This window comes from Pseudonaja textilis, chromosome 7, assembly GCF_049901715.1.
Source record: "Pseudonaja textilis isolate UNSWEBS1 chromosome 7, rPseTex1.2, whole genome shotgun sequence".
NCBI lineage: Eukaryota > Metazoa > Chordata > Lepidosauria > Squamata > Elapidae > Pseudonaja > Pseudonaja textilis.
In genome coordinates, this window is record NC_141996.1 from 34,662,593 (window position 1) to 34,688,634 (window position 26,042).

Sequence of the window (26,042 nt, forward strand, 5' to 3'; positions counted from 1 at the left end):
GTAATATATTTGTACATCTTACTATATAGGAGATTTTATTAAAATATTTTAATACTTTATATTATTAAATGGGAGTTATTTGCAAATCTCAGTCTTCAATTGTGTCTTAATTGGAGTTTATTTAATTTGGTCAGATTAGAGAATAGGTTTTTCTTGTACAGGAGTCCTAAAATTAGCAATTTAAAATGACAGCATGTTTTAATATATCAATATATGAAACTCAGTTTTTTCAAAAAATAAAATATTGATTTTCTGGGACCTCAGAATGAATTAGCAGTTTTAGTGTTTCATTTCTTAATCTGCATTAGGGGTGATGATATTTTAAAGATAACATTGTGCTAAGCTTGACTTCTAGTTATTACATAGGCACAGCTGTGCAGTTTGCATAATGATAATATAAAATGGTTTGCTATTATTTTATTCCATGTTTTTTGACTAGCTGAACCTGTTATTTCCTATGGATCTGTCATCCAGGTTATAATCTAAGCCCAAGTAAGGTGTGCCTGATACTGACACTTGCTGAGATGGATAATTAGCGCTGTGGGTATGAATCTGTAGCTATACTTCAGTATTCCCTAAACTGGGTTTTAATTTTCTAGATATGAAAAACATTCATTTTTCCACCAACTTTAGTTTCAGTAACCACCTGCACTCTTAATTTACAGGCATCTAGGTATCCAGACTTATATCCAGGATATATAAGCTTTTCCTCAGGAAAACATTCCATTTCAAATTAATTCCAAATTATGTAACATCATAAATGTTTAGTATAAAACTGAAAGGGAAGATTAACCTTCTGCAAAATGTTCAGTTTTCCACTTGCTATGTTAGCAGTTTTAATCAAAAACAGTTGATTTGTTGTCGATTACTACCAAACACTTAGGAGAAATTATACAAATGGTAACATTGCTAGGACACCTGTCTTTCAGTATTGGCTTGTCAGCTAATATCAATTGCTGTTAAACACTACGAGTTAGTAATTAAATTAGTGAGCCTAACTCCATAATTCTAAAATACACACTTTTGGAAAATATGTTGACTGCCTTCTTGTAAGTGATTAGTATTTTGTCTTTCCACAAGCTTTTAAAACAGGATAGGGATGTTTGTTTTTCGCCAGAAGAATTACATGAGTGACTTCAACCAACTACATGAGTGACTTGTTTGTTGTGGGCAAGTTTTCATTATTGCAGGAAATAATATTTTCTTTTCTAGTTAACTTAGAATTGGCATTGATACAGCAAAAGTGGTATTTCTTAAATGGCTTGTGTAATGCCCCCTTATCTCCTGTCTGAAGGAGAAATACAAAGCCAGCAGTAATCATTATGAAGTGCTTAGTGGATCCAGTTGAAAATGTGCTAGGGTTCCCCTGCCCCACCTAGAAAAATGTAAAAATTCCCACAGCCAGAACAAGACTACTGCTGTATTTAAGTTTATGTCAACTAGTCTGAAAATTAAAGCTTAAAAGTTAAATGATTGTGTTAGTGTTGCCCAATGTTTTTGCCAGCTAATAAACACTTGGTATGCTACTCAGTTAATCTCCCTATCAAGTAAAGAAACTGCATGGCTGACAGTTTTTCTAACTAGATACCAGATATGTAAATAAGACATTATGTAAAAATAATACTGTACTTATTTCAAGCATCTCCATTAAATCTGACTCAAGCTAGGTACAATTATCATTTTTTCTGTTTTTTAAGGATAACCTCAGATCCTCCACTACCCTAAATATTGGCAGTGGTTCCCAAGTCATAGCCTTTAGAAGACAAACTTGTTTATCTATTTGGTTTGTCACAAGGCATCCTCAGTCATGTAAAAAGTATTGATCTGCCATCTATAGAAATATCTCTGCCATCTATTTTATAGAAAAAATTGAAATGCTTATCTGTGGGAAAGGTTACTGGTACTTTGGTCTAGCCATATTCAATTAAACATCTAGAAACTCTATAGTTTGAATCATGTAGACAAGATTCAATATTTCTTGTTTAATGCCAAGGTGTAGGATGGAATACTTTAAAGGGTTTTTTTTTGCACAGTGTGTGTATTTTTGAATTCTTATGTTTAATTTGTAAAAGCAATTACAGATTTAACAAGTGAGGAAATTTGTGCTTCCTTCTTGATGGTTAAATTATTCTGCATTTTATAAGAGTACAAATAAAAACTGAGCCATCAAACTGCAATAAATCAACAGTAGTATTTCATTTAATTTTTTTGTATTGTAAATAGATTTGTTCAATAAAATGTTATTGTTCAATAAAATATTAAAGATATGTCTGGAATTCTGAAAAAAAACATTTGATTTTGTTAGTTGCAATATTGCTATGCAGCAGCTAGCAAGACATTTCATATATAGCTTTAATAAAAAATATATCCTGAAGCAGGTGACATTTAAATAAACAAGTACTAACTTGCTCGAATGCACAATTTGGTAAAATGAAACTGCAGAATATAGAATCCCAAATTTAATATGGGCTGTTAAGGTTTTTATTGGAAACAAAAAGTTCTAATTACAACTTGATTTTTAAAAATCCAATAACAATATTGAGCCCAGGAATGGATTTTGAGAACCCAAATTGAACCATGTTTTTGTACTTTGTAAAAATATTTCCTCTGCTTTCTTCTGATCAGTGTCTTGAGGTGAGCTTATTTGCTTTTCTCTGAAATCATTGGGAATTAGAGGTCCTTCCTGTGAATCATTAACAAAATTTTCTGTTCAATCATGTTCAGTTCTCAACAGACTCAGAAAGTCCCATCAATTTTTTTGGCAAGGTTTTTCTGAAGTGGTTTTCCTTTGCCTCTTTCCCATGGCTGTGAGAAAGTGAGTGGCCCGAGGTCACCCAGCTGTTTTTGCGCCTAAGAGGGTCCTAGAACTCAGTTTCCCAGTTTCTAGCCTGAGGCTGCACCAAACTAACTCATTCACAAGATTAATTTGCAACGAAAGAATCTTGTTTTTTCTACTTTGTATCCTGAAGTTCCTTTTCTTAAAAACTAGCCTTACATTGTAACTCATATTTGGGATATTATACATTACCAAAACGTGTGCGTAGTACCCATTTAGTCCCGTCATTAAGTGTATTTGGGGAAATGTATGTTTGTAACAATTTTGTTTTTGATATGACATTGCAAAATTTAACTTGGAAATATCTTTAGAGATGGCATCACTCTTGTTTTTTTTAATGAATCCTCCAATTATTATATCGTATATTTTAATATATATGACATAGTTTTCTGGAAGAATAATCTACAAATAAGTTGTGGTCAAAATAGCTGAACAGAAGATCCTCTTTAAAAAAGTGGAGAGAAATAAACGCGCGCCGGCACGTACTTTTTGTAGATTAATATTGTTTGGACTTTTTAGATCAAATTACAACAGCTACATACAATTACTCGAAAAAATAAAACTAATTGTAAAATAGGAAAGCACAAAATAGAGAAAAGTTTTCTTGTTTTGCAAAACCAGAGCTGGTATTCAAAGGACCATACATCTTGCCGAATAGATGAAGTATTGAAATTAATAATAAACCCCACAAAGATTAATAACAGAACAGCCAGTCCAAGCCACGGAACTATAAAGGTCGCTTCTATTCCAAGCCGAACAGTTTTCAACTCCGCTCTCCGTGTCGCTTTGTCGAATTACGAAAGCAGGGCAGGGCGGGGAGAGGGGGGGGTGAGGCGTAAGGCACTACAGGCGGAAGTGGCGTTGTTCAGCCCAGCGTTGCTCTGTTGTCAAGGTTTCAGGCAGCTGCTGCTGCTGCAGCTGTGCGCTGCTGGTCTGGGCTTCCCGTCTCGCGCTCGAAGAAGCAACGCGCCTCCGCCCCCCGCCCCCCCCCCCAACATGGCTTCGGCTGGGGCGGCGATGACCGAGCGCGAGCGGGACGGCTGCCGGGAACTGTTGGAATTGCTCCAGACCGACGACCTGGTGGCTCTATCTAACACGGTGACCAGCCGCCTTGTGGAAGCCAGCAACCGCCAAGGTACATTAAGCGGTTAGAGAAGGACCTGGCATCCTGATGGGAGTTTGAAGGAGATTTGGGGCCTCCTCTGAAAAATACTTTTTGGCTTGAGGTTCATTAGTTCCAGCCTGGTATTTCCTAATGACCACTTACCAGAATGAGATGTATTCATTTCCTCACCCCTCTTACAGTCCAAGGGGTTCTTCAGCTGTGCCAGAAGTATTTTGGGCCTGCGACATCCTTCCAGCTGCATTCATACAGTGTGGTTTCACTCTCTCCTACTGGCGAGGCACAGGTGTTTTGCCATAGAAATCGCCTGTCAGCAGATAACCTGGTTTGAAAATAGCTTGGAAACTGACGCAAGGCCCTGTGACTTCTATTCATCAACGATAATCAAGTTTCTTTAAACATCTTTAAAGAAAGGGTGATGGCGGCACATGATGTGGAACAAATAGTTATCAGATATTCAATTTCTGGCTGTTATGGTTAAGGTTAGCCAGAGTAATTTATGGGAAATGTATATTTGATTCTCTACTTTTTGAAGCACTCTTTTCCCACTGTTGTATTTTGGTTACAGTACCCAAATACCCATATCTTTTTTGAACATGTTTTAAAAGTAACATTTTTCAAACTAATGTTCCTTTTCTCAGTGTGAAAAGAATTGTAAAAGTATTATGTAGGAATTCAAGAATGTAAAGACAATTTATCATTTTGCTAAGGCAGGTTTTTCCTTTAAAAAAAAGCTGTTTTAATAAAAATCTTACATTGAGAACTATTGCAACTAACATTGCAGCAGTTTTCCCATTCTGGTACAGAAGGGAAAAATTCAACAAAAACATTAGCTGTACATTTGTTTGTTTTTCCTTATGGTCTTCTGATAAAATATTTTACTAATTAAATATGTTAGCAGATACAATTAGTGTATTATTCCAATAGAAAACAATTTATTTGTTCAGATACTATTTATAGATAAATAGGAAAGTAATATGCCCCAGATATAGAGCAAACCATTATGATAAAATCATTTTGTACTGACTCTATTGTTACTTGACTGATGATTTCATACAGCTTTCATATCAGTAATAGTAGCACATCTACAGCATATTACAGTATATGTGAGTGTTGCTAGTAACTTAGTAAATAAATAATTTATTATTTAAATAATTAAATATTTGAGCAATATTAAAAGTGAATGGTGTTCATGATCTTTGAGAACATTATAAATTCTATTTAATATGCTTATGCACATAATTAAAAATGCATCAGTTTTATTCAGTTTTTTTCTTCTGATTGCTAGTCTAAGCAGAAAATTCACTTTCCATTTTATCTTTACAGTCAAAATAAAGCTTCTTAAAATGTTCTTCTGACATTTAATGATGTGTACTATTGGTCTGTATTTCAAAATACAGCAAATGAAGTAATAGGTCAATGTTCAAAACAATAAATATGATTTTCTTGCTACAAGCAAACTTCAGTTTTTAGAAGTTTGAGAAGCTATAACAATAAAGGATCAAAAGTATAAATTGCTAGTAAAGATTCAAAGTAATGTGTAATTTTTAACTAATTTTTTTAAATGAATATACACCTTGATCCAGCGCTCTTATTTCCTAAAAAGGAATTCTATGACTGTCTATATCAGGGTTGTCAAACTCCTAATGTCAAATTGTCACATGACATATTGCAGCTTTTTCCCCCTTCACGAAATGGGGAGAGTGTGGCCAGCACATGATGAATCTGGCCCACGGGGCACGAGTTTGACACACCTGGTCTATATCTTTTTAAATTAAGTCTTATTACAAAACATTCATAATATAGGAAGTTGCTTTATTTGTGTCACATCATTGTCTACCTAAGTCAATATTGTTGCATTAATTGCATGTGGTTTCCAAAAGGTTCAGTCAAGAGTTTTTCTAGATGGACAAAAAAATGAGCTACAGAATTATAGATTATGAATGGCAGTTTTGTTATTTGCATTATTGACCAGGTCTTTTGCTAGTGGGGCATTTCATAGGCCAGGGGTAACATATTGCTTTTCTCACTAGGGATGTTGAGACTTGATTACAGAATTTTTTATTTTTCAGTGGGTAAAAGGGTTTTCTACATTTTTAGCAAAAATCACAGAAAGCTGATTCTTTAATCCACAATTACTAATAATTATGTTTAACAGATCTTTATAGAATGGCTTTTTCTGTACTATGTCTTTTGCTTACTTTCCCCCAATATAAAATTCCTGGAGCACCTTCAGCAGCAAAACTGCAATCTTTATGTTACATATTTATAATTCAGAAATATATTTTCAGAATTTTAGATTTACAATTAGATTGCTAGTTTTTTTTTGCAATAAAATTGACTTTAGGTAATATATCTATTTCTGAATTTGTTTATAGAAGCCATAAATGTCATCTTGCTGTACAGTCAAAGTGCTGAAGAGCTGTTGAAAAGAAAGAAAGTATTTCGAGAGATAATCTTCAAGTACTTGGCAACAAAAGGAGTTATAGTGCCACCTTCTTCTGAAAAACACCAGCTTGTTTATCGTGTAAAGGAGTACTGGTGTGAAGGGCTGAATGTCTGTGCATCAGAGCAAACATATATTAATCCTAGTATACAGGTGAGGTACATAAATAATATTAGGAAATACCAAAAATATTTTTACAATTATAATTAATTATTGAAAAAATAATACACTTAAACTGCTCTTCAGTAGATTTGCAAAGAACATTTGTGATTTCTTTTTTATTCATTGCTTGGAGATCATTTTCTTCATCTCTCGGTTGGCAGAGAGGTCTTGGGAGACTTCAGTCTGCCTTTCATGGGAGTTGGTTCTGAGGTGACCCAAGAGTTCATAGTCACCAGGACAGCCAAAAAAACATCCAGAGTCTGACATTAGACAGTGGTCACACATGGATCTCGTATTTCTGTTGGAGCAGTGACTGTGTGATCTGAAATTGGGGAAGCTTTGGTGTCCTCTTGTCATGGTAATATGACACCCTGATTACCATGGGATTCTCTGACACTGCCATCCACTGCAAAGAAGTTAGATCCATTAGATTAGTCTATGCCTGGCAACTGATGGACCTTGATGAGTTTTAGAGGGATCTGTGGGTTGTTCCTGCTCCTTTGCTGTATGATCCATCTGAAGACATGGCAACCGCTTGGAATAAGAGGGCAACTGATGTCTTGATCTGATTTCGGGAATGCAACCTCTAACATCTTGTGGATCCTGACACTCACTGTAGTTCATGAAGGAGTTAAGGGGATTGAAATGAAAGAAGAGACATTTAAAGTGTTGCTGGCATTCTATAAGAATGAACTTGATGAAGGTTAGAGCTGCTAGGAAGACATACCTTGTGGTGGTAAGAGCAGCAAAGCATCAGTACTTCTCCAGTGCTTCTATTGTGTTCCGATAGCCATCTTGCTCTTTTGAATAACATATGGCCTCATGCAGAAGAATTTGTTCAATATCTATTATATAAATTCACTTGAATGCGTTGAGAGTTGAATACTGGCCTTGTTGCAAGTATGAAGAGATACCTGGTCAGGAATCTTTCCTGGTTATCTGGGAACTGTTTGAGCCTATTGAATTGATTAAGTGTACATAGTCCTTAGGACTCTGACCTCAGCCACCAGCTCTTTAAATCCATACCCCTGTTGGCTGGTTAAGGGACCTGGAAGATGTTGTGTAAGTGGATTCTAGTGGTTATTTGATTGAGGGATTGTTCCATTACCTCTTTAAAAAACCATGGTTTGCTCCCTTCTCAAGAAGTCTTTGCTGGACCTGATTATATTGGAGAATTTTCTTCCGGTATTGAACCTTCCCTTTTTTGAGAATGTGATTGAGAAAATGGTTGTGCAATAATTTCAGAAGGCCCTAGATAAATTGGATTATCGATCTATTTCCATCAGACCCAAATGGCATTTGTTGCATTTTTGAACAATCTCTGGCATGAGCAGGATGAGTTTTGCATCCATCCTTACTCTGCTGATTTTCTGGCTGTTTTCAATACCATCAATCATGATATCCTTCTGGATCAACTCAGAGGGTTGGTAATAGGTATTGTGCATTTGCCTCTTTTCTTTGGGGGCAATTCCAGTTGGTGATAGGGGAAGAAATCACATCCTCGGTCCTTATTGTGTGGGGTGCTGCTGGGTGAGCTCATCTGTTGCTGGGGGTGAGGTATCATCAGTATGCTGATGATATATAATTATACATCTCTGTTTTTGGTGAACTAGACAATTTTGTGAGTGGCTTTTGCTGCCTAGAGACTGTGGGTTTTGATGGGTAATAACAGGCTTCAATTGAACCCTTTCAAGTCTGAATGGCTTTGGGTTTGGGGGTCACCAGTTCTAGAACTGTCCCATATTTGGTGCTGGATGAGGTTGCACTGCCCCACACAAACTCTATGTGCAATCTGGGAGTTCCCTTAGACTTACAATGACTGTAGCAGCTGTGATCATGACTTGGAGAGCCTTTATTCAACTTTATTGTGCATCAGTTGTTCCCATTCCTAGATCAAGTAGCTTTACTCATAATCACCTCCTGGTTGGATTACTGTTCTGTGCTTTATGATTTACATAGGCTTGCTCCTGAAGAGTATCTATAATGGGTAGTTATGCTATTGGTTTGAACTCCAAGTTTGGCAATTTGGTTGCAAACATTTAGAGATATTGTCAGTGTGTTTTGAATTGATGAAATATTTGCAACCAAATTGCCAAGCTCAGAGCTCAAACCAATAACCTAACTACCAACACAAGTATTAATATTCAAACACATTTCAATTGATAGTTATGCATGATTTCAGAATAAGACATTACGTTTTTGCTCCATTGGTCTGTTTCTGAGCTCAAGATGCTGTTTTTGACCTTTAAAGTTCTACACATAGCATGAAATCACACTTTTTGAGGGGCCATCTCTCTCCAATTATATCTACTTATCATACCAGATCCATCAGAGAGGTCATGTTGTGGCTCCCATCAGCTGGTGAATTTCATTTGGTGGGTCCTAGGCAGCAGGCTATTTCTGTTGTGGCTTCTGCTTCATGGAACATCCTTCCCACTGAAGTGACACTAGCTTCATCTTTTTTAATGTTTCTGAAGTCTCTTATGACCTGATTGTGTCATTGGGCAGGAGGATCCCAGGGGACTAGCAAAATATTATGATGACTCCAGTGGAATTAAGATCTGTTCTCCACCTAATGTTCTTTAAAAAATTTGTTTTAGTTATATAACTTTCATGAGTTTAATTTTATAGTTTTTAATAATATTAGTGTATGTTATTTTCAACTTTGTTGTATGCCACCCAAAGTCACTGATTTGTGACAGTCATATAAATATGACAAATAAATAAAATTGTTCACTCATTTTAGTTTTATTATTATTGTATCCTACTTAAATGAAATTTAAAAATGTTAAAAACAAAATAAAACCCTTTTCTTTGTACCTGCTTGTTTTATTAGTTTCTAATAACTATCTTTTCAACTATAGAACAAGTAGGATTATCATATAAAGTTGTATATTTTATATGTAATTCTAAAAAGGTGAAACACATTCTTTTCCTGCCTTGATATTGACCTTTAAAGCCCTGCATGGCATGCCTTGATATCACACACACACACACACACACACACACACACACACTATAAAATGTCACTATTAGCAATTAAGAGATTAAAAATAAAAATATTCAGGCTCTTCAAATAAATAAGAATATACATAACTCACAATATCCTTCAATTAATCATTCACATTCACTCCATAAAATTCACTGTTCTCTTATTTAATTCTAAATTTTCATATATAAGATTTTTTAAATTGTATTAAAAAGGCACTGAATTTTAATAACTTGTCTATATATTTTAGAGATATATTTCATAATACATTTTACTGTGGCCTTAATAATTTGAAAGTGGTAGATGTAGAAAATGTTTGTTTCCTCAGTTATAACTCACTAGGTTTAGGTATGAAAACTGTATTTTGCCTTATTAAAATCACTGCTTTTTCTTGGAGAGTCATGTTGAATATTAAAAGATTAAAGAGTTTTAAAGTAGAATCTTTCCAAACTTCTTTTTTTTTGTCATAAACATTGACACCTATGATAGAATTAATTTGAAAAAATTGACAAGTTTTATCATTTTATGTAATATAAGTAACAGTGATGGGCAGCAAACATTCTATGAAATCATTCACAATTATCCTTAAACCATTTTTTAACAAACATGTTTGAAATCTTTTATGAAGTAATTTGCAGTGTATCACACTCTAAATAGAACCAGAAACGAATTGTAAAAAGAAACATAAATTCTCCATTTCTTCTATAAAATGGCTTCAAATAAATTATTATCCAGGCCCTTAGGTAATCCATAAATAAAGCATGTACATTCATAGATATTATTTCAAAGCAAGGACCATTTTCCTGTTACTGTTTCTTTCCACTTTCTCTGAATTTTTTAGGATTTGTCTAATTATTTCTTGTTGTTTTGTAAAGTAAAAGTTATTATTCTATTCTACTTTATGTTTCTTATTTTTCAGCAACAAGAAGATGGAGGAACACGAGATCAAGATGACAACAACGAGTGTCACAATCTGGCAGAAGAATTTTGTCAGTGGTATTTTAGAATGCTAAACTCTCAGAACCCATTGATTGGAGAACCACAACAAGAATGGGGACCACAACATTTTTGGGATGATGTAACTCTAAAATTTTGTTACAACACCTCTGAACAAAACATGGAAGAGTACTCAGGTGCAGAATTGGTGAGCCTTCGCTTGCTGTCATTAGTGAAAGAAGAATACCTCTTCCTGAATCCCAACTTGAATGCAGGTGGCCTGAAGTGTACAGTTTCACGACATGGATTAGTTGTGGTAGCAATAGCTGGCACAGTTCATAGAAGTACTTCTTGTTTGGGAATCTTTGAACAAATCTTTGGCCTCATCTGCTGCCCGTTTAGGGACAATACGTGGAAAATCAAGTTTGTCAATTTAAAGATTGTTGGCCAGAATGCCATAGAGCCTGGGACCCATATAGAAAGACCACACATAAAATATGAGCAAGAGGAACTGCAGGAATTTTGTGTGTCCAAGGAATTTGCCTTGATTGAGCCTCAAAAATACTGAGTATTCTGTTTGCAAAATGAAGGAGAAAAGTATGTGGGCCTTGGAAAATACAGCAGGAGAGCATATTCAAAGTATTCAGTAATTTATTTGCTGTTTTTTTTTATTCATGCTTTCTTACTATGAGATAATCCTGACTACTAATCATAGAGAGTTGCTGCTGGCAATTGTTGGCTTGGCTCTTGCCCCCAGATTTAGAATTTGAAAAATTACTTTGGCAGATTATTTTCTAAATGAGAAGGGAGAGAAAGTGAGAAGATACTCCTACTTTCCTGTCAACTGCTGCAAAGTATTGATATAGAGGATGGGTGGGAGTGAATAGCCAGAAAGAATCAAGTATATATGAGAAGCATAAAGCACTGGAGATATAATATTGTCATCTTGACTGCTTGTAGCTTCCCTTTTCCCCCCTTTGGGGTAAAAAAATACAGAAGTGTGATAAGTTTGTAAGAGTTTCTTTTTCCAAAGGCTTAATTTTAACTCTTAGTTAAATAACTTTCGCAGTTTAATCTCAGGGTTGTACAAAACAAATAATTTTTGATTTTAGATAGAATTTATTAAATATTATTAAAATGATTGTTACTTAAATCAGTATATGAATGGAAGGCTAGTGCCAAATTTAATAGCGGATTTTCATGGGGAATTTATGAAACAATGTAACTTTCCTCCATAAAATGCTTTGAAATTTATCTTATTTGTTATGTGCAACCCTTATTAATGTAGCTATTTACCTATAACAAACATACTTTTAAAAATACAGGACAATTGTGAAATTATAAAAAAAACAAGCAATTTGTGGCAATTATTATATCTGGTTTATTTCACTTACACTGCTTTTTATTGTTCCTAATAAAAATTGCAATCTTCAGACTAATTATAAAAAGACAATATTTTTACTAATACTTCAGATAATTGTGAAAGAATCAATTCTTACTACTACTACTACTTATTACTTGTAGAAAAACCAACAGTGAACAACATAAAGCTAGCTACCAGGTTTTGAACAATTTGTTTATGAATCCTTAAAAGTAAAAATAAAATATGTGATGTTATTATAGAATGTAAAATAACAGTTTATTTTGTTTTTGGGTTTCCTGAGTGATAAAGATTTAAGAGATATGTGTCATTACAAATAGAGACTTTGTATTTTTGAACAAAGGTATTTAAGTGCATTTCTGCAATATCTACAATCATTTATACATACTGTATATGAGGATTATTGCTAATATAAATACAATAGCCACTGCTAGTAAATAGGTTTTTTTTTAATATGAGACAGTTGTTTTTAACAATACTTTGGTTTGAAATCTGGTAGATTTATCTGGTTTGTGTCCAGATAAAATTTGTTACTGCTGGAAACTGAAACTATAAGTTGTATTTTCCATTATTGCCCCCTTTTTATTTGGATCCTTTTTAAGAGCTTGTGCTGACATATTTTTATCATTTCTTTTAAAATCAAAATCACATTGTAAGAGTTGGAAAACTCCTTGAAGTTTATCTAATCCAATTTCATGTCTGGTTCAGGAATCTACTCCTACATTATCTTTGGCAGATACATATCCACATCTTGTTTAAATATTTCCACCTAAAGAAAGTCTTATCATCTTCCAATTATTACCATTACAAAATTGTTCCTGATATCCAATAAAAATCTATTTCTCTATAATTTAAGTAAATTGTTTGTTGCCTTGTGGACATGTTGGTCAATGTCATTGTTAAAATATGATGCTCAGAAATACTCAGTACTCTAGTCATCAACACCAACAGAGCAACAATTATAGATCTTAATCTTGATACTGTACTTATACCAATAAGCCTATGGTTGTATTTGTATTTACAGCTGCATCACTGTTGTATCATATTATAGGAAGATAAAGACATTGCACATTCTCTTATTTTTCCTTCCAGCAACTCTATGGTATAGGCTGGATAGAATTTGTCCCAAATCATCTGGTAAACATCGGTGGATGAGGGTGGACAAATCTGGATCCACTGGTGCTAGTCTAGTACCTAACCTCTACATCAGTTTTTCAACCCTTTCTGGGTTTCAACCCTTTCTTTCACAGATTATACCACTTTTAAGATATGGCAATACTTGAGTACCATCAGTCGCTTAGCAAAGCGTCAAAAACTTGATGACTAAAAAAAAAAAGGGAAAAAAGTGATAAAGTACAGATAGTCTTTGACTTACAATAGTTTGTGTAGTGACTGTTACAACAGCACTGAAAAAAGTGACTTATAATCATTTTTTACACTTACGACTGCAACATCCCCAGGGTAATGTGATTTATATGCGGATGCTTGGCAACTGATTCATATTTATGATGGTTGCAGTATTTCAGAGTCATGTGATTCTCTTTTGCAACCTGACAATGAGGAAACCAGATTCATATAACCATGCTACTAATTTAACAATTGCAATGATTCACTTAACTAATGTGGCAAGAAAAGTCGTAAAATGGGACAAAATGATTTAACACATTTCTCACTTAACAAGGTAGATTTTGGGCTCAGTTGTGGTCGTAGGTTGAGGACTATGTACACCCACCTACCACACTTTTAATGGAAACTGACATTAGTCTTTGCACTATTCTATGCCCTTTTCTTCCTCTGCTTGTCTCAAAGAAGCCTCTTCTCTTGTCTCTCCATCCCCTTCTCTTTTCCCATTGCCCTTTTTTTCTTTCCCTTTCGCCCCCAAACCTTTTATATCCTCTCTACCCTCTCCTTTTCGGTGCAGCTCCAGCTGGCTCCGCTCCCCAAGGCTGCACACTGCCCCTGGAAAAGCTGATCAGCTAGAGTTGTGTGCGCCGATCCTGGGCTTAGCAGAGTCCTGTCAACACCACAGCTCCAGCTAACTCTCCCACTGGCATGTGCAGCACTGCCACCACATCAACTCATTCCCCCCCCCACTACACTTTTACACCTTTTTTTGTTACACTTTTAAAAAATGCGTATCTCCTGCCAGGTGCTGAAGTATCACCAGTGGTATGCGTACCACGGGTTGAAAAGCACTGCTCTACACCATACTAACTCTCAAATTTGTAATTTGAAATTTCGTAAGGAAATTATATTCATGTTGCTGAAATATTCCCCATTGGTCTAGTTTAGATCTTCCTGAATCTTGGGATAATCCTTGGAGATCTTTGCTGTTCCATCACTCCTCCCAATTTTTTTTGATACATACTTGTTGAGTACAGCATGATTGTACCATCTGCTATTTCTCTAACAGCATTGCAGACCAGCTCATATTTTCTTCTCTATTAAGATGTGGAAGACCTTGCCAAATGTGTTGAAATCAAGGCACACTATATTCACCACATAAGCGTGGTTAACTACTAAACCATTCACTCTACCAAAAAAGATCAGATTTGTTCAGCATGACAGTTTGAATAAGCTTGGTTCTGTCAAATAATGCATAGTTAAAAATAATCTGTTCCAAAGTTTTACTAGATAGCATCAATTTTGTAAATTATGTGAGTTCTTTTCACTCCATCAACAGCTTTTTGAAGTGAAGAGCTATGAAATGACATCTGCGTACTCCTTCAAGACTGATGTAACTGAGTCGGTTCTCTACAAATTCATTCATGGTAGCTCAGTGCTTCCATAACTACTCAGCTTGCATTGGCAGTTCCTCTTGTTATAAATTGTTCTGCTTAAGTCCGCTTAGGACCAGTTGCCATCTGTTCTCAAACTAGAATTCAAGAACACAAATTTCTTCCTATCATCTGTTACCATCCTTTCATCTTATGTTAGGAGCAGGCCCACAATTTGCTTTTTCTCCCATTACTACTGGTACAGTAAAAAGAGATACTTTTTATAGTCTTCAGTTTTTCTTTAAAGCTGTTTCTTTTTTGTTTAAGTTTTTCTAATTTGAGAGAGAGAGAGAAGGAGGAGGAGGAGGAGGAACAGCCGACAGGTTGTGGAGAAAACTGGGGAAGGGTACAGGCCGGCTGGGTATTCAGAGGAAGAACCAGGCCCATCCTCTCTTCATCCTAGGGCACACAGGGAGGAGCGGGGGAGGAAAGGGCCTTGATCCCCTTCATGGGTTGCAGCTGTGAGGACTGTTTAAAAGGACAAACTGCATGGGCCAGTGCTGGAAGCAAAGCGTGAAAATATTTCTAGTTTGTCAGTTCTTATCTGAGTTTTGGCGTCCTTCCCAGAGTGTGTATTTCGATATCTGTGGACATCTTCAAGCCCTTATCTTGCCTTGTCTCAGTTGCTTCAGCGTGGTTTGTGTTTTTTTCCTATTTATAATTTATATGTATTTTGAGTTTGAATGGAAGTTCTTCCTTTTCACACTTGTTTGTGGGGGAGTTTTTTCTCCAGTCAATGATAATTGGACCTTTGAAGACAAGTTGAAGAAATTAAAGGGACTTCACCTGTTTTTGTGACTCTGTTGCTGTTGTATCCCACCCTGGGTCATCACAACCTTTTAGTTCTTAGCTCAGTAGAAAGCTTGCTATATAAATCTACAGTAGTATTGTAAGCTGTTCCCCATGTTTTTTTCTTACTTGAATAGTGTACAATAGTATTTCCAATATCTTATTTTTGAGAAATTCCTAACCTACCTGCATTTTCTTTAAAAGGATTTTTGTCCGTAAGAACCTACATAATGCCACTCTAAGCTTCTTGTGCCTGGTTCAGAAATTTAGTGCGCTGCATGTATGCTCCTACTCAAAATGAATCTTCTTTAGAATCTGGCAGCCATCACATCATCATTTCCTCCTAAGGTTCTACTGTTTTTACTTAATTAGCTCTTCCCTATTAGTTATCAGATCTATACAAGGCAGTTCTTTTGTCAGGTCTTTTAACTTTTGAAAAATGAAACTTTTTGTGACCATGCAGTCTTGGCAGAGTTGGCTTTCCAGATAGTTGAAATCTCTCTTCCCTGAAAGTTCTATAATGTAGTACAGAAGGGCAATTACTCATCTTCATCCTGGCTTGATTATCTATAAAGCAGCAATTTCACTGATATTTTTCTCTTCCTTTTATTCTTAGCTGAATGCTCTTTGCTGGACTTTTATGGTCAAATGCCTAGATCTTTACATGAAACGTTTCCTTCACAAATAATGTCACTTTTGTCAAAGGAGGCCTATTCATTTTGAATTTGGTATACCTTCCAACTCTTGCATTTTAAGTCATTAATGTCATCCTGGCATTTTTCAGTAATGACTACTAAATTATATTTGCCTTTCTGAAAGGAAGTGTTTAATTCTTGCTGCTTGTTTTCTGTACCCTAAGAGTTTATACCGAAACACTACAAATATTGGGTCATGTAACTTGATATATTGTTTCCCACATATGCATGTTCATTATTGGGTGCCTCCACTTCCTGTATATTACTATTAGTCTTCTCCCCAACACTTATGATCCCATTATTTTCTGGGCTATCTCCTCTCTCTCGTCAGGTAAGTTTGCCAGGTTCTCCCTAATCTTTTTTTTTGGTACAGGTAGTCCTTGACTTTATGACCACAATTGAACCCAAAATTTATGTTGCTAAGTGAGATGGTTGTTAAGTGAGTTTTGCCCCGTATTACAACCTTTCTTGCCACAATTCTTAAGTAAATCACTACAGTTGTTAAATTAGTAACATGGTTGTTAAGTGAATCTGGTTTACCCATGACTTTTCAAGAAGGTCACAAGAAGTGTTCACATGACCTCAAGAAACAGCAACCATTGTAAATATGAGTCAGTTGCCAAGCATCTGAATTTAGATCACGTGACCACAAGGATGCTGCAAGGTCTTAAGTTTGAAAAATGGTCATAAGTTACTTTTTTCAGTCTCACTATAATTTTAACTGCCACTAAATAAACTCTTGTAAATTGGGGACTACCTGTGTTTCCTAATCTGCATGAGATGCAGCTGTTCTCTTTCTGGGAACCTCTAATAACCCCCCCCACTAGCATTCAGAGGATCCAGACCATTTGCACTTGCACTATCTGCATGCCAACTTTTTTTCTTGCAGTATTTGCTCACTTCTTGGGCTCTGTCCTGACCTAATATAGGCTGCTTGTGTAAAAACAAAAGGCAAAATATCTTTGCAAAAGTGCATGAATCAATTACCCAGTTGAAGTAATGGTAGAAAAAGGTTCTACAGTTCTTGCTATGTTTAACTCAAGGGCAACTTTACTTTTTCCTAGTCCGTGATCACTCAATCTACTAGGCAAATTCCACCCTGCTACGAACCAATCTGGTAATCCTCTCTTCCATCTACACCAATCAATAGGCTGGGGAGAGGGAGGGGCAGAGGTTAAGAACGGTATTTTATTTCTAAATGGGTATTGTGTGAATCACAAGAAGAGGTAATGCTAATGTGGAGCTCATTTAACACATGACTTATTCATACAATCAAAAATGGCGAATGCATTTTAGTGAGGGAAGAAAAAACCCCAGAGTGTATTGCCAAAGCCATTTTGAAAGAATACATTCTTTCTGGATAGTGTGGATATAAGGCAGTCCCAGGGGAGTTCTCTGTTAAATGTGTTGACTGTTTTAGATTGCCTATGAATAAATCATCAATGTGAGTGAGAGAGCACCACCTTGAGATTCACCTTGTGTTGTTTATTTCAGCTTGTTACTTCTGATGCCTTTTTTAAAATATTAAATGGTGAATTGATGCAAAATGATTTCCTCTTGTGGTAGAGGTACTCATAGGAGTAAGTCATGTCAAATACACGTTCTAAAAAAATAAAGGAAGAATTGAATAACTTATCTAAAAAGGCGGTGCATTTCTTTCATGCATGCAAGAAAAAGTACTAATCTTGCTTTTGGAACAGAGAACTGCTATTGAACCCATTCATCAATAATGTAAGTGCTATCTATTTCCTCTGTCCAGATTACCTCTATCAGAGACAATTCATCTGCCATTGATAAAAATTGAACTCAGCCTTGCTGTTTTTGAAAGCTAGCCTTCTCCCAATTGGTCAGTGATGACAAGCTGTGATTTAAAAAGAAAGAGAAAAAAAACCTTTACTGGTGCTAGGGTATACTGTACAGGGAAATGTTATCCATGACAGCTGTCAGGAAAAAAAATGAGAGGGAGCTGGCTGACAACAAAATTTCAACTGACCTGTTAACTAACCCCTGTCTGAGAAACTGGATCCCTATAGGCTTAGGACTCAGACTGAATGAGCATCGGGATGAGCATCAGGATGACAAAAGAATAGCCCACACACTTTACTTGACTACAAATTGTAACAATCATATCAGTGGGAAGATTGGAAGAGGAATTGCTTTCCTCCAGCACCTGTTTCCCTATATTTACACTCACTCGAAATAAGAAAAATAATGTAATTATATTGTAAGAAAAATAAGGACATTTGATTGAATAAATGCAGCAAGATATATAAGTGAAATGGCTATTAGAAGACCTGCTGCATAAATATCTTTACATTTGGTAGTTGTTGGCTAAAATAGTCACATTACTACCTAAAAGTTGACAATATATTAGGAAATTTTTATTTGTGGCTGATTAGATATTTTAGAAATAGGAAAACTACCAGTGATGCAGACTATAAGAATGAAAGACCATGTGAAGAAATACACACCAATAACTCAGACTTTTAATTATTTGACTTCACTATTGAGCATTCACACCTACACCCATATCATGTATCTTTTTATAGCAGTGTTTCTCAATCTTGGCAGTTTTAAGATGTGTGGACTTCAACTTTAAGATGTATGAACTAAGAAGTTCACACATCTTAAAGTTGCCAAGTTTGAGAAACAGTTCTATGGCTTGTTGGATTGTTAGGGACACTCAACAGGTGCATTGCTTGGAAATGATTTTAATTTTCTTCTCTGCCTCAAGCAACCAAGTATCTTGGCCGCCCCTGAAGTAGTAGTTGGATAGGAGCAGGGGTGGGTTTCTACCGGTTCTGTCCACCTCTGTAGAACCAGTAGCTCTGAAGAACAGCAGACGTAGAACCGGTTCTATGTCTGCTGATGTTCTTGCCCACCTGCTTACCTGGGTCTTTATTTCCTGATCTTTATTTCCTGATTTTTCAACTTCAGCCGCCGAACGAGGCACAGCTGCAGATAAAAAAACAAAAGAGGGCTGTTTCAAAGGCTGCTTCTCTGCATGTAGCGTGCTAATGACAGTTAACAGGCGCGCAGCTCACAGCGGGCAGGGAAGCTCGTAAATCCCGAACCGGTAGTTAACCCTATCGTATCCCACCTCTGGATAGGAGTCCTGGTGTCACAGTGGTTACAATGCAGTATTGCAGGCTAACTTTGCCTGCAATCTGGAGTTCAATCCTGATGGGCTCAAAGATTGACTCAGCCTTCCCTCATTCTGAGGTTGGTAAAATGAGAACCAAGATTGTTGGGAGCAATATCCGGACATTGTTAAAGTGCCCGGAGAGTGCTGTAAACCACTATAGAATGATATATATAGTAAGTCTACTATTGCTATTTGGATTAAATAGTAAAACCTAGAGAGCCTTCAAAAATAGCTTTAAATCTCTTTATTCTACAACTAACATAGCATAATTCTAGTGAATATAAAACAACACTGATTCTATATAAGAAGGATTGCAATTAACATGCCATATTTAGCTGTGATGAAAACCTTTGAATGTGAAAGATGTGACTTAGACATCCAGATTCATTTGAACCTGCAAGCAGTAGTAAAGGTGATTCCCTAGAGACCACAGGTTAAAAACTCAATTACTTAAAATCGAGATCCACTTATTTTCTTTTTTCTTGATATACGTGTGTTCATTATACATTCATTTTCATCTGAGATTGTGATGGTATTTCTGAAGACAGCGAGACAAGCATGTGAGCCATCGAAAGCGACATATTAGTTTTCCATATTTGATAAACTTACGAAGTCAAGCTCTATGGAACCAGATTGCATAGCCTTATATTCCTCTTCCAAGGGTGGAGGCCCACTTTTATTTTAAAATTTATTTGGAATCTATGTTGTAGTATATTCAATCACAATTTTGATCTAAATCGGGACCAGTCCATTTAAACTACATTTGTCCAACTATTTTAAAATATATTATCTTAAAATGCTAAACATAACTATAGTCTTTAATGTAAGTTATAAGAAAATTTAAATAGATGAGAGAGAAGTGCAAGAGCAAAATCTTTAACTGAAGGCTTTGCTTATTCATATTAGTGAAGAAAGGGCAAACAGCTGAAAAGGGTAGGAACATAGTGTCATGGAGAAAACCTATTTGGTCACTAAGATGTGATAACTTCTTGAGGGCACATAATTAAAGAAATGAAAAATCAAATTATCGCTTACGTTATACATTGCAGCAATTGAACAGTAGAGTAGCTGTCAAATACTTTGAACATAATGGTAAATTTCCCTTAAAAGCCAATTCAGTGGAATAAAAGGCCTGTTGGGTTACAAATGCAATAATATAAAGGTGTACTACAAATATGTGTGAAATGGATTTTCATCTTATTTGGAAGATTTATATAGTCACTCAGATCATGTAGTCAGTACTCCCAATAATGTACATTAAATAATTTTCACTCCTGAAAATAATAGCAATAGCATTTATGAAGCACTTCAGAGTGCTTTATAGCCCTCTCTAAGCAGTTTACAAAGTAAGCTTATCGCCCCCAACAATCCGGGTCCTTATTTTACTGACCACAGAAGGATAGAAGGCTGAGCCAACCTTCAGCTGGTCAGGATCAAACTCCTGGCTGTGGGCAGTTACTTTCAATGCTGCATTCTAACCACTGCACCACAGCTCCATTATTAATGCAATAAAAATGACAAAATAGCAAACAGACAAAATCCATAAGCCAGTGTCTCAACATCATCATAATTCCACTCAGAAGATGGGCTCATCGATCATTCTGGGCCAATGCCCAGAAACAAAGCCAAGTTTTCAAAGCTTTCCTGAAAGCTAAGAGTATTGCAGCCATCTGAATCTCAAGGTGAGACAGCGTGAGCTTGTATAAAAAGACAGGTTTCATATGAGGAAAGGCTTCTTATGGTACCATCAGATGACATTGCCTCAAGGATGTGCCTAGAACATCCCCATCCTGTGACAGTACATGGGAAAGTAGAATTAACCATAAACACAGGTTGTTCTGCAAATATCTAGTAGACTTTTGATTCAGTGTTCATTTTAGATATATTAATTGAAACAAATATTTGCTGCTTTAATAACGTTAGGTAAAATTATGGTGAAGGCAAGCCTTTTGTTAAGCCAGTGTCAAGCAAGATATGGATGCAGTAGAAATCTCACATGTCCATCTCTATGCTGGTAATGCTAGTGAATGTATCTAATATTGGAGAGCAGGAGGAGTCATCTAAGTTATGGAAATGTTCTGTAAGTGACCTATTGAGTTTATCAACAAAATGCAATTTTCAGATATTGCGCTCAATTCATCTAAAGCTAAACACATTGAAGTCCATTTTACTAAGTATGTTAAATATATACACAGTGTGCTTAGCACAATTTCTCATTAAGAAGTATGGGGCTGAAAACTCATTAGCAAAACATGGATTTTGTAAACAAAAAGTCTCGGGTTCAATTTTCATAATTCCCAAGTAAATTTTGTATACTCTTAGTATAATTCCATGCTTGAGGTAATAAAAGATATGATGTTCTATTTGTTTTATGGTGGTACAATTGGTTTTAATGATGTTTACACAGATTGGTAGTAGCTTTGCATGTTCAAGGCAGAGATTTCCTCCATCACTTTGGAAGGAAGCTTTCATTGTATTGGCAACTCTTCTCCAAAATAAAGAGCAGAAACAAATCCACCCAAAGTCTAATGCAATTAAATCTGGTGCTTCTCTACTATTGTTCAGTTCAGATGTAGCATCAGAAGCTGTTCCAAACTTCTTAGGTATTTTAGGCAATTTTGCCTTTTTTCCACCTCTCCTCTGAGATACTACTTGATATCAATAGATCCATTAGAGTTTCAAGGGAAATTCCCATAATTGCCACTGTGTGGAGGTGTTGCACCATAATCCATTAAGAAATGAATTGTGTGCTCATTCAGCAGTTGAACTGTCATCATCTAAAGTGATTTTTTCCCCCATCAATTCTGTCTTAGTTTCTCATAAAAAGCTTTACCTTGATCTTATTGAACTAATATATTTATTAACACAGAATAGAGTACTAATGGAAAAATCTATAGTTCACCTTTAATCTGTTTGTAAGTAGTGAATCCACAATAATTTATATGCATGGAATAATGTTAGTATTACTGTAAACTGAAAGCATGGGAAAATATGTATGCATTTGTTCTCATGCATATGTTAGCTGAAATGGTTAATATTTCAGTGTTGGTTTATTTCTATCAGTTCAACTTTTTATGCATTCCTTATGGATTTATTTTCTGACAAGTTTCCCTGAAGAATTCTGTATGTGTGCTTGAGAGACTGAGTATAGTGGTGATGGTCAGTAGAAGCAACATACTGAATATAAATTAATGTTACAATTGAACAAGTAAAGTGCTGATGATAGAGTGTATTCTTAAATATTTATTTGTACACGAATCAGGGTCAGCATAATGACATAGAAGCAATAACACCTAGTTCCCCCCCCCGCATCTGAGAATAACAACAAAAGCATTATCAATATATTGTTCAAGAGTGGGATAAAGGCAACTTTTCAATGTGAGTGTGTGTGTGTTTTTATTCTGCTCTCCTTTGAATTTGTAGTGTTCAAACAGCAAAGGCACTTTCATGTTAGATATCGATGCCAATTTGAAAGTAACTTAATATCAGCAATGTTGGAGAACTGAACCTGATTGATTTCAGGCTCAGCTGCAGAGTAGATGAATTTGCAATAAAGTTTTTCTTTCACAACAACTTTTGTATTTTCTTTTGTAATGCTTGGAAATGTTGCAACTCCACAGAGTTTCACATTGGAAGGAATGTCTGTTTTATTATACTTTCTGGCTCCTGGTCTTCAGATGTCTCATCAATTCCTTCATGGGGAATGTTGGCTTGGCACATTTGCAGCAAAAATCTTCTCCTCCTCTTCCTCCTGTGCCACAAAACAATATATACTAGGGATAGGTGTGATATTAGCTATTTGATTTTTAAAAATTCCACTTTTCTATGGAATGAGCATGAGGACTTTTTTTCACTTCTGCACGTGATGCCTTGTTTGATTCATAATCTTTGCTCCTGGATTTGGCGTTACAAGCAGTGATGCAGATGGCTATAGCTAATTTAAAATCTAACTTTAAAAACGGTAGCTGTATGGAATGGAATTTAATCAAATGATTTATATAAAATTATTTTTTACTTAAAGTATGTGTATCTACTTTTTTTCATTATGCCCAAACAATACAATCAACAGTACACTGAAGTCAGCCTTTTATGTTTTCTGAAAATGTATTCCAGTAGAAGCTGAAATGAAGAACAATAATTCTTCATTATATTCAGTAGAGATTCTATAGATTACATGAAATAGAAAAGCATACCATTTGTATAGTCTGAATATTATTTTGCTGTTGTTTGAATTTATTTTATTACACATTTAGGGACTTGTTTTCTCTTTCGTGTTCGGTAATGTCATTATTTTATTATAAAGATTCACTTACCTTTGAATGCTATATTGGGAGGGGGAAATGTAATGAAAATAGGTTAGAACAGTTACAAAATTAAATTGGATTTCATCTAATTAAAATTGAATTAATTTAAGTACAGTTAATATGATTACTTTCCATCTGTTAAATAATTTCCCGGGTTTTGTACTAAAAAAAACTATTTGATGAGAATTTTTGGAGAAACTTTGGGGCTTCACATAAGACTTTGGAGAAAATCTTTGGAATTATTTATCTCAAAACATCTTCCAGGGCTTTGTTTAAAAAGCTATTTTTGCACATTTTTGTAGGCTGAGAAAATGATTTAAATTTCTAGGTCTTCCTCTTGCCATTCCTGAAGTCTCATAGGAACCATTGGCTACTTTGTATGTTTTTTTTTTAATCTTTATCTTTCTTCTCTAAAAGGAAGAATGAGTTTCAATTCTCCTCAGATTCTTTGATGGACACCACCAGGCTTTGTGCAACATGCTGTGGACCATTTTTTTTTTTTGGTTGAAAGTATTTGGGAACCCAAGGAGGTAGCAAAAGTTATGCTGGTAAGCCTTAATTGTTTGATGAAGTACATTTTTTTGTATCCCTGCTTTACATTTATTTTTATCTTTTTCTTGTTCCTGGATTAATTGCTACCAAGTCTAATATGTTGTTTTATAATGATGGATTAAGCCCAAATGTTTATTCAGAGCCATAGAGACTTCAAAGGCCAGCCCCTAGGTTCTTAAAGATCAGAAATAATAGAAACTTTCACCCTGTTGCCTAGTTACATCATAAATCTGTATCTTTTTTTTCCCACTACATGACTTTGACCATCAGATTGTTCCTAGATATTGATTATGCAGTCCCATGTCTTTGAAGACCTGACCTAATTGTACTCTTACTGACAGCTCCTTACTAGACTTGATTCCATGATTACTTTGTTTGTTTGTTAGATAATGTCATTGACGCAATGAACATGAGTTTGTGCAATCTCCGGGAGATAGTGGAGGCGTGCTGGGGTCCATGGGGTCCTGAAGAATCAGACATGACTTAATGTCTAAGTTTTGTTTGTTTTCTGTACGCGTTTGTATTGATCTATAACAATATAAAACATTTTATTCATATCAATTGGAATTTTTATATAATTAAAGAATTAGAAGGCACTTTAGAGGTCTTTGGGTCCAAGCCTGCTGCTCAGTTAAGGAATTCAAATTAAACTATACTGACAGATTGCTGCCCAGCCTCTATTTGAATGCATCTGCAAAAGACGAACTAGCTTTCTTTCTGGATAATTATTGTACTGCTCTACTTTAAATATTAATATTTTAATCACTTGTTTTCCCCTAACATTCAACCAAATACTGACGTCTTGCAATAGAAGACCATTATTGTTGGTCTGAACTCTGGGCCTTTGCTCTCTTTTATATTACACTCTTATTGCTACATATATTAATTTTTATAGGCATATTGTGATTTAGTTTAAGAATTTTGGTTTAATAAGTAATGGGAATGGATACTAACTGCAGAAGGCTCCTCAATGGAAAAATTATATAAAATTCCAGTAAGCTTCGTCTTGTTAGCACCATGTTTGTCTAAAATGAGAGCTGTTGTTGTTTAGTCACTAAGTCATGTCTGATTCTTCAGGACCCCATGGACCACAACATGTCTCCATTGTCTCCTGGAGATTGCACAAACTCATCTTCATTGCGTTGATAACATTATCTAACTATCTTGTTTTCTGCTGTCTCCTTCTCCTTTTGCCTTCAATCTGTCCCACCATCAGATTTTCCAAGAAGTCCTCTCTTCACATTTGCTGGCCAAAGTGTTTGAGCTTCAGCTTCAATATCTGTCCTTTAAAATAACAGTTAGGGTTTATTTCTTTAGGATTGACTGTTTTGATTTCTTTGTAGTTCCGTAGACTCTCAGGAGTCTTCTTCAAGACCATAATTCAAAAGCAATTCTGAAAGATAGTTATAAGTTAAGATTATTCTTGACTGATTTGGGTAACAGAAGGTTATTGGAAAGGTGATAGAAGATTATAAAAGTTGAACAGATCAATTAGGGTGAGAATTGTTAAAGAGTTTCAAGTGCATTCTAGAAGTTTTGTGGGTTTTGGGAAGGGCATTGAATGCAACAGGTAAGATTGATTTGTTAAAAACATGGACAAGTGTGTGAATACGACAGTAAATAGGGTTCTTTTTATAGACTATGGAAAATGGGAGACCTAGGGATAAGTTGGGGGTATGAAGGAAAGGATGATGATCTAAGAAATGACTAGCAAAATGACAGATAATGGGAGGCAGGAGAAGGACTGTTTCTAAGAACCTCCTAATCTTGATCCCAAAGCCAGTTTGCTGGATCTTTGGAGTCCCTGATCCTCAGCTGTTATTGCTAAATTGCCATGTCCGCCTGCAATAAATCTCTCTCCCTCATCCATGATTTTATGGTGGATAAGAGGACAGATCTGGTTTCTA

General features: G+C 35.6%; 1 protein-coding gene across 1 annotated transcript; it reads left to right on the forward strand.

Moving 5' to 3' along the window:
• Positions 1-3,633: 3,633 nt before the first annotated feature.
• Positions 3,634-12,728, forward strand: C7H3orf38 (chromosome 7 C3orf38 homolog). Its single transcript, XM_026700763.2, has 3 exons — positions 3,634-3,971; positions 6,338-6,558; positions 10,476-12,728. The coding sequence occupies exons 1-3, from the start codon at positions 3,833-3,835 to the stop codon at positions 11,058-11,060; spliced, it is 945 nt and encodes a 314-aa protein (XP_026556548.1). The 5' UTR covers positions 3,634-3,832; the 3' UTR covers positions 11,061-12,728.
• The last annotated feature ends 13,314 nt before the right edge of the window (positions 12,729-26,042 follow it).

Excerpts from the sequence above, each read along its gene's own strand:
- C7H3orf38 (XM_026700763.2), top strand. The coding sequence starts at position 3,833 with ATGGCTTCGGCTGGGGCGGCGATGACCGAGCGCGAGCGGGACGGCTGC. Across the intron at positions 3,972-6,337 it reads GGAAGCCAGCAACCGCCAAG|AAGCCATAAATGTCATCTTG; the intron begins GTACATTAAGCG and ends ATTTGTTTATAG. Across the intron at positions 6,559-10,475 it reads ATATTAATCCTAGTATACAG|CAACAAGAAGATGGAGGAAC; the intron begins GTGAGGTACATA and ends CTTATTTTTCAG.